The following is a 9,658-nucleotide window of genomic DNA, read 5'->3' on the forward strand; positions in this document are numbered from 1 at the left end:
CTCGGAAACCCTGTACAGGGTCGCTATGGGTCGGAATCGACTCGATGGCACTTAACAACAACAACAACAACATCCTGGTCTTGAAGTGACAACATTCTGGAGATGGAGAACAGAACTGCAGTTGGAGGTGGGATGGGGGGGCGGAGCAGGAGGGAAGTGGGCGTGGCTACAGAGTAGCTGCTGGAGGACTCCTTGTGGAGATGGCTTGTTGTGAATTTTAGCTACCAATCCTGGATGTGGTCTGTATATAGTTTGTAAGACTTTACCGTTGCCGGAAACTGGGGGAAGGGTACACAGTATCTCTTTGTATTTCTTACGACTGCCTATGAATCTACAATGATCTCAAAATAAAAAGATTCGTTTTAAAACAAATAACAATAAATAATAGGAACGATCCAAGCAAATGACAGGGTGTGCTGGGATTAATCAGGAAGGAACACTTCTTAGCTACACAGGATGCTCCTACTAATGGGAGGTAACACCCAGGGTGAGAAAGAACCAGTCAGGCTGAGCCTGGGAAACCTGTGGGGGGAAAGTGGGTGTGAGCCTGTTTTTGAGGAGGAGACAGGAAGTCACGTGACTGGAGGGTGAGAAGGCAGAGGGAGCAAGCCCTGGCTAACATTTGACTTGAACAAAATGTCCTGCATCTAAACTAGTATGGACGCTCTTTGCAGGCACCGGTCTCCCCTCTGGCTCCGTACCTTCAGCATCTCTGCAGAGGTTTTTTGTTTGTGTGTATGCTTTTTATTTTCCTGGGTCTTTAGTTTGAGTGCTTGAAAAGTTTCTGTTTCACATCCTAGGTTGGGGATAGTTAACGTCCCTAGCAGTGAAGACTCGCTTTAAAACTTAATATGCAAAAGAAGGGAATTTACAGAAAATAATTGTATACAACCATTTTTGCAGTTGATAGAAACCCAATTCAAGCTGGTTTAAGGGAAAATTTTTTCAAAAAGGAACTATGGACTGCCATAATTGAAAAGAAGCTGGTGTGGCACATAGGGTAAGCACTCAACTGCTAACCACAAGGTCAGTGGTTCAAACTCCAGGGTAGTTCAAACAGGGTGACTGAGTTAGAACCAACTAGATGGCACTTAACAACTCCAAACAATGACAGAATGGAAAAGTCCAGGAATTAGGCTCGGGGATCTAGCTCCTTTTTATGGTGGGCCTTTAGGTCAACTTTGTTCTCAGGCCAGGGGTTCCCCAGCAGATCCTGACTCAAATCTCACTGGCTTACCAACACCGAAGTTAAAATGAGCTTTGGCAAATACCCTGGACTTAGTCTCGTTATCTGGATTTGGACAATGTGCCCATCCCTGAACCAGCTGCCATCGTCAGAAGGAAACAGCACCCTCATTGGCCATGCACAGGTCATGTGCTCACCCCTAAAGGTTAGGGGTGGGACAAGAAACAAAATTTACATGGCCTGAGAAGAGACGTGGACACTTCAGAATTGGGGTGCTACTACCAATAGGAAGAGTAGATGCTGGTCAAACCAACCTAATAGAAACCAAACCCGATGCCTTCGGGGTGATTCCAGCTCATGGTGACCTGACAGAACAGAGTAGAACTGAGGCTGTAACTCTTAATGGAAGTATATTGTCTTGTCGTTCTCTTGTATAGCAACTGGTGGGTTTGAACTGCTGACCTTTCAGTTAGCAGCCCAACCCTTAACCCATTAGGACTTCTTATATACTCATGGAATCCCAGAGAGAACTTGTTTCTTCATTCTCCATATTCAAATTCCAAGTTCCTATCAGGCTAATTCCTAGACCACAAGGCCAGTGTGAACTGCAAGGTCGGCAGTTCAAACTCACTAGTCACTCCTTAGAAACTCTATACGGGGTCGCTATGAGTCAGAACTGACTCCACGGCACTTAACAACAACATCAGGCTAACTCAGTACACATCACAGGTTGAATTAGAACCTTCTGATTTGTTACTCAAAAGACAATGCCTGATTGGACCAACTTTGGTTCTTGGTCAACTGTTACCAAGAGGTTTTGTTACATACTCTTTGGAGAACAGGGTAATTCTTAGAAGGGCCAGGCCCACCCCCAAAGCTGTCTTTTCAAACACCGAGCACTTCTGAAAGATCTAAATTAGCTCCTTATTGTGAAAAAAACAAAAAAAAAACAGAGAATCTCTTCAGTCTCGGGGTTTTCATTGAAGGAAAGAGATGCCCCTTGAAGGTGCTTTTGAGAAGGGCTAAGTACTCTGGTTTCCCTTGTGAGGTAGGTGCCCTGAATCTGGCAGAGAGAAGAGTGGTGGGTACAGGAAGTGGGCTGCACTTGGCCCTTGGGTATGCAGTGGCCAGATGGATGTGCAGGCAGGAGGGAGGCCTGGAGTTTGGAAACCGAGCAGGCTGGCAACCTGAGCAAAATTGAACCCATGATTGGGAGGAAACCAGTTCTCAAGGCAGAGTCAAAGCCGACTCCCAGATAAGGCCAGGTGTGGCTAGAACAAAGCAGGAACTCGGCTTCCGGAACGAAATGTTACTGCACAGTCCTGGCTGGAGGAATCAAGCAGGAAACTATTTGTAGAACGGGAATGTTCAGACAAGGACTACCACCTGGCGGGCTGAGTCTCCTTGCTCACACCCAGCTTGCCCTTCTTTCCAGATGGGGTCAGGATAGGCTCTCCAGCTTGATCTGGCTCAGTGAGGACTGGGTGGGTGGGGGATTTCTTGTCCCCTGTCCACCCTCACTGTGGTGTCTCCTGGTCTCTTGGTAGCCAAGAGTTCTCAACTGTGGGTAGAGGCAGTGTGGAGTAGCAAACCAACAGGCCATTGTAACTCAATCTCCTTGAGTCTTAGAGAGGTGAGTAGGGAAAATGCTAATGATGATGCTAATGCAAGCAGAACTTTCTTGAGTTCTTACTATGTTCTGACATATAAATGACTCATTCCCTTTAAGCCCTATCATTGTGTCCATTTTACAGTGAGCATGAAGAGTATACGGCAGAGAAGTGAAGCATCTTGCCTAAGGACAGTTACTGAACTCTCACAAATCCAGCTTTTAGGGAACAAATCTTTACAGCGAGGATCATTCCCACCCACCCCCCTCCATACACAGGGTAGACAGGGATGGGCAACTTGGACATTGGCTACCCAAAATGTGTGGGGGAGCGGGGGCTACAAAGGCAAGAAGTGCCTGGTTTACAAGCTTTCGAGAGGGAACCTAGATCCAGGGCGTACAGAGGAAGGTAGAATCTCCACTGAGTGGTATCCAATCTGTCTGGGTGGGACTGATGAAATGAAATGCGGATAGGTCTCTTGTGATACAATAGTGAATAATTTCTATCTGGACTGACGGTGAGGGTTGGAAATGTAAAGGTAGAAGTTTTGTAGCAAAGGAGGGGAGTGATTGACTTTGCAATCTAGGAGTGGAGGGAGGTTCCTGGGACCATCAAGGGAGAAGAGCGGAGAGCAGAACCCTACCCAGAGAAGCAGTGACATCAGAGATGGAGGCAGAGACGATGTGGAGAGATGGAGCGGCTGGGGACTCTAGACCCAGAGAGGGAGAGGGGCTGTGTGCTGACGACCCAGGGGCAGGCTTGTGCAGGGTATACCTTTTGGTTGGTTGATGATGCATGGAGGAGATTGTAACCATGGCAATGAAATCATATACGATAGGATGAATGTAAAGCTAATGTTCTCCCATGTAAACTATCGCATAATTCACAATAAAAACCTAAAAAATAAAAAATAAATAAAAAAGCCAGGTTTTAGAGTGTCTGGGTCTCTCTACTTCTCCATCATCAACTCCAGCAAATCTCAGGCATTTGTCACTTAAGCATCCCACGCCTCCTACACTGTGGGATGCTTCCTACTGTTTGTGACTTTGCCCTGCTGTTTCATTTTCCTGGAATGCCCTTTCCCCTGGCAAACTCTCACATTCCTACAAAACCCAGAAGCATTTTGTATGTTTTGGAACTCTTTCTGGTGCCAGCCCCCTGGATGGAATGACCTGCTCGCTTCTTGTCTTCTGATGATGAACATGTCATACCAGCATCACAATGTACAGATAATTCTGAGTCTCCCGGACTAGACTGAGCAGGGCAGGAACCATGTCTTACTCTTTGTTGCCACAGCGCTTGGGGAGGCAGCTGAACAACGATGAGGGTGTGATGGGTGGGAGATTTCTTGTGCCCTGTCTGCCCTCACTGTGGTGTCTCCTGGTCTCTTGGCAGCCTGGCGTGGGGCTCCTTCACCTGTTGCATGGCAGCCTCTGTCACCACGCTCAACTCCTACACCAAGACGGTCATTGAGTTCCGGCACAAGCGTAAGATGTTTGAGCAGGGCTACCGGGAGGAGCCGACCTTCATAGACCCTGAGGCTATCAAGTACTTCCGGGAGAGGTCAGTGTATACGGGGTCACCTTCAGCTGCCACTGGGAATCTGAAGCTCAGGGCCCAGCCAAAAACTGGAGTGAGTGGTCTAACAAAGGTTTTCTGCGGGGGCAGAGTTTGGACCCCATTAGTTGGAATATTTGATACATTCTAACAACAACTACAGCAAAGTCTAATGGGGCTTGAGGTGGCCTTGGGCTGGTGTGATCCGAGGCCTGAGAAACCCGGAACTGAACTGAGTTTGAGTGTTTGTCATTTGGCACAGCGTGTCTTAGGATAAGACAGTGGTTCAAGACAATTGAACCCAGGTATCCTTCATGCGCTCTGGCACAGCATTGAATGAAGGAATGAAGGAGTGGAGGACGAAGGCTCCTCAAGGTCTGAGCACCTGAGTCCTCAGAGTTCAGCTGGTAGACGGATGAGTGGATGGATGCTTGGAAGCTTGGATGAGAGGAAGGAAGACAGGCAGACGGATGGCTAGCTGGCTGGTGGGATTTCAGAAGCTAAAGATCTCCTTAGATGGAACTCTTCCTGATGGAGCATCTGCAGCTGAGTCCTGGCCTTCCTGAGCCCCCCTGCTGCCCAGTGGTCCTGTATCTGCCTCATTCTGCTCCTGCCCTCCTGAGTCCATCTCAAGGTCTCTATAGGGTAGCCACCATGGATTGCTCTCCAACCTGCACCCTTTTAGTGTCTCTAGTCTCTTCTGGGTGGAGGGGTAGCTGCTGAGTTTCAGCCTCCCTCAGAACACCCAGCATCTCCAGAACAGATGTGCATGTGTGAGGAGCAGACCCCACATCACTGAAGCATATGTTGCTTTATCTGAGCTCCATCTGCTTCCCAATCCGCGGCAGCAGAGGCAGGCACAGGGCTTCTCCGACTCACGACTTCCTAGCCACACCCCAATCAGTGGGGCCTGGGCCCCTGTATGTAGGGCTAAGAATGGTGTCTCTGGGCCTGGGCCCCTCATGCTCTGCAGGTCTCCTCTTGGGATGGCAGCCGTTGGTCAGAGTCAACCATCACTACTACATCTCTTGAGGGCTCCTTGTGTACCAAGACCTGTGTCATTCAGAACACCCTCTGCAGTTGGTGCTGTTCGTCTTATTGGCGAAGCCAAAATCAGATTCGCTGCCATCAAGTCCGCTCTGACTCACAACGGCCCTGTGTAGGGTTTCTGAGACTCAATGTGTACAACAACAGACAGCTTCATCTTTCTCTCGGAGAGCAGTTGGTGGGTTTGAATTGACAGACAGCCTTGGGGTTAGCAGTCCAGTGCTTTATCCTAGAGTGCCACCAGGGCTCCTTAGCCTTATTTAATGCAAGAAGAAACCTTAGGCTCAGAGAAGTTAAGACATTTATTTAAGGTTGCACAGTGCTTCAGGGGAAGGTAGGACCCAGGTTTGCACAGCTTTTCTGGGGAATGAAGAAAGTCACAGCTGGAGTGCCCCCAGGGATCAGCCCACCCAGATGGGAGAGACAGATGCAGGAGCAAACATGGGACCTTCCTGCCCAGTCCACACCCTTGTCTGCTCAGCTCTCGGGTTCTCGTGCAGACTCCAGGCTTCTTACTGCCCCCACGGGTGGTCCTGAGCTCGTGGGCTCAGTGGGGCTCCAGGGTGTTGGAGCTCCAGGAGCACCCCCATTGGCCCCTGGGGGGTAGTGTGTGAAGACCCCAGTTACAACCCAGCTCTTGGATGAGACACACTGAGGCACGCTCTCCTCCCAGAAGTTTCCAGAGGACCCAGGGACGACCTCCCAAAGAAATGACCTGAACCCAGGGAACTGCAATTAGACATGCACTGGACTCCTAAGGGTCAGTGATGCAGACCCTCCAGCTGCTCCTCAAAACCCCCCTATACAGACTCACTGTGAAACTGACTCCCTGGCACTTAACAACAATGCCCTTCAGAAGTCCCGGTGTGGTGTTGTAGGATAAGCTCTGGACTGTGGTTTGAACCACAGGTTATTGGTTCAAACCCACCAGCCTCGAAAACACTACACAGGGTTACTATGAGTCAAAACTGACTCCATGGCACTTAACAACAACAACACTGCCCTTCAGTGGCAGGGAGCTGAAAAGCTCTCAGGATACTAAAGATCCAAGTCAGAAGGAAAAGGGAGAAAGAGGCTGCAGAGCTGGGCAGTATTGATGTGCTGACCTCTCCTTGGGGCACGTGGAAGGGCTTCAAGCAGAGAAGTCATGTGGTGGGGCCTTGTGGGACCACACAGGGGCCTCTCTGACTGTTACAGACCCATGGTTCTCCTTCCTGATCCTTAGCACTCCAATCTCATCCCACCTCAGGGCCTTTGCACATACGGTGCCCGCTGCCTGGAACACTCTTTCTTCAGATCTCACAAGAGGCCCTGTGCTCAATGACACCTTCCTGAGTTACTTGGTCTAAATCTGCACGCTCCCATCACCTTCCTCAGTATCTCTCATCCCACTGGTGTGTTTTCATAACAGCAGACTTATGGTTTACTGCTCTGTTGTTTGTCTGCTGCAGCTCCATGACAGAAGGCTTTGGTTGTCTATTCCCCAGTTTGTCCTGAGCACCTCTAGTGCCTAGGTACAGAGTCGATCAGTGGATGGATGGATGGATGGATAGATAGATGGATAGATAAACACAGACAGACAGCTGCCATCAGGTCACCTCTAAGCCACGACAGTCTTATGCAAAACAGAGTGAACCGTTACCCAGTCGGTCATTGTCATGACTGTGGGTGTTTGTGCCCATTGTTGCTGATCTTGTGACAAACCATCTCACTTGGGGTCTCACCCTTGTTGACTATAACGTATATAGTTCTTGTCACTGTTGTTATGTGACGCCAAATCAGTACTGATGCATAGCGACCCTGTATAGAGTTTCAGAGGAGCAGCTGGTGGGTTTGAACCACTGACCTTGTGGTGAGCAGTCCAGTGCATACCATACATCAACACACGTAGTTGTTGTTGTTATGTGCCATGGAGTCGGTTTTGACTCATAGCGACCCTGTACAGGGTTTCCAAGGCTGTAAGTCTTTACAGGAGCAGAACTCCTCATCTTTCTCCCGCAGAGCAGCTGGTAGTTTCAAACTGCTGACCACACATAGTTGTTGTCGTTGTTGTTGTTAAGTGCCATAGAGTTGGTTCTGACCCATAGCGAGCCTGTACAGGGTTTCCGAGGGTGTAAATCTTTACGGGAGTAGAGAGCCTCATCTTTCTCCCGCGGAGCGGCTGGTAGTTTCAAACCTCTGACCTTAAGGTTCACAGCCCGATTTGTAACCACTATGATACCAGAGCTCCTGACCACACATAGTAGGGGTCATGAAATGATTTTCGGTGATTGCCTGCCCTGACTGCCTCTTGCCCTTGTCACTCAAGCCCTCACCATCATCTAAGAGTTCAAGTCCCAGCATTCCAGTCCAAACTTCTGGGAGACAGGCTGTGCCCCACATAGGGAGATGTGCAATCAGCTGTCGCAAGGTCAGGATAGCTTGCCTCGCTTCTGTTGTGAATAGGACACATTCAGGGAGAAGATGACGATGACCAACATAGCCAAGGCCCATAGTAGGTGCTCAGTAAATGTTTATTGCAGGAATATAAAAAGCTTCATGTCTAAAGCTGTTCCATTAACCCTGCAGTCAGCTGTCAACTCGCTGTGGGAGATCCACGTCCTCAGGCATCTGTGGACAACTGTACCTTGTATTGCTGAGGCAGAGGAGAACCTCTCTGTGCCCTGCCAGCAGGAAGTCACCATTTATGGTGCCCTAGTTTGAACGGTCCCTCACAGCTCAGGCCCCGGTGGTGTGGGAGAAGATAAATGTTTTCAGCATATGTGCAGAATATCACTTCACACGTTCATAACTTGAACATTATGCAGAGGTTCATCAAATTTTATTTCCCATCCCCTCCAAGGAGAATATTTCAGCTTAGCTGGGCTGTTTTTTTTTTTTTTGCTGCCTTCCCACTAAAGAGCTCAGAGCTCATAGACAGATCTCTCAGCTTTGCAGGCGAGCTCAGAAGCAAGACTAGAATTCTGCATCAGCCAGTGTCCTGAGACACGTTCACAACTCCTTAGAGGGCTGAGGGTGCTGTGGAAACAGCAGGGAATTTTGAGGCCCCAGTGCTGAGTCAGGATTCCAGCTCTGTGCCTCTGTGTGACTGGGAACCAGTCATAGAGCCTGTTCCCTGTCATCCACAATGGGAGATTCTAGAGTTCTCAGGAGCTTAGGAAAGCTCAGTGTGGTAATCCATGTAAAGTGCTGAGCATAGTGTCAGGCACACAGAGGATGTGTGTGTGTGTGTGTGTGTGTGTGTGTGTGTGTGAGAGAGAGAGAGAGAGAGAGAGAGAGAGAGAGAGAGAGAGGGACGGACGGGCAGGAGGTTCCTGTTTAACAGAGAGATCTGCTATTATTAATGCCTTCTTTGGATTCCAGAGTGAAGTATGAGCTTGGTAATTACTAGCTTAGGATGGAGATGGAGATGTAGTTTTAGATAATGCTGCTAAAAATGCTATTAATAACGACAGCAAATGATTACATTGTGCTAACCCTGTGCCAGGCTCTCTTCTGAATGCTTTAGATGCTACTGAATTGACTTCCTCAGCAATCTGTGAGGCAGGTCTTATCATCATCCCCATTTCATAGATGTGAAATTGAGGCACAGAGATGTGAAGTGACTCACCCAAAGTCGTCACACAACTGGGAAGTGGCAGAGCCGAGATTTGAACCTGCGCTCCCCTCAGGACTGATTGATAGTATCTTCCTTGCACTGAGGGAGGAACTAGGTCACAGGAGTGAGTGAGGGCTCCCACTTCTCAGGAGCCAGTGAGGTGAGAGACTGTGGGTGCAGCACGGGCAGGGGATAATGCAGGTTGGGTCAACCTCCCCTGGGTCCCCCAGGCCCAGCATTCCTGTTCATGGGGAAATGCTTGTGGGGAACATTTGTGGGTTCCACCTCATCCAGTCCATTCATACTGTCTTCCTGACGGAGGACAAGAGGGTGGCAGGGGATAATGGGGCAAGACGCATCTGACGCATCCTCCTTCCCTCACCCTGCTGGTCTTTTCTCTCACCAAGGCTGAGGAGCCTGAGGGCCTGAGAGACCTATTCTGAAGAGGCTGCAGGACTTTGGAAGTGCATTGGTATCTGTGTTGGGAGGAAAGAGGCCAATGGGCATGAGTGCTGGACTTGGAGAGAGCCTACATCCCTCTGACTCCCAGCAGCCTCTTCTGTCCCAGTCTGAGAAGTGTCTGGAATTAAACCCTTCCAGCATCACCTTATCACCAGATAAGGTTGTTGTTGTCATAGCGATCCTGTATAGGGTTTCCAA

At 49.2% G+C, this 9,658-nt stretch overlaps 1 protein-coding gene across 1 annotated transcript in view; it reads left to right on the forward strand.

The window, feature by feature from the left end:
- Positions 1-9,658, forward strand: part of GSG1L (GSG1-like) — a 336,620-nt gene that overhangs the window by 302,358 nt on the left and 24,604 nt on the right. Inside the window, exon 5 of the mRNA XM_006877058.1 lies at positions 4,192-4,359. Within this exon, the coding sequence (XP_006877120.1) occupies positions 4,192-4,359 (168 nt within the window). The remainder of the gene's footprint in view (positions 1-4,191; positions 4,360-9,658) is intronic.

This window comes from Chrysochloris asiatica, unplaced genomic scaffold (genome assembly GCF_000296735.1).
Source record: "Chrysochloris asiatica unplaced genomic scaffold, ChrAsi1.0 scaffold00440, whole genome shotgun sequence".
Classification (NCBI taxonomy): domain Eukaryota; kingdom Metazoa; phylum Chordata; class Mammalia; order Afrosoricida; family Chrysochloridae; genus Chrysochloris; species Chrysochloris asiatica.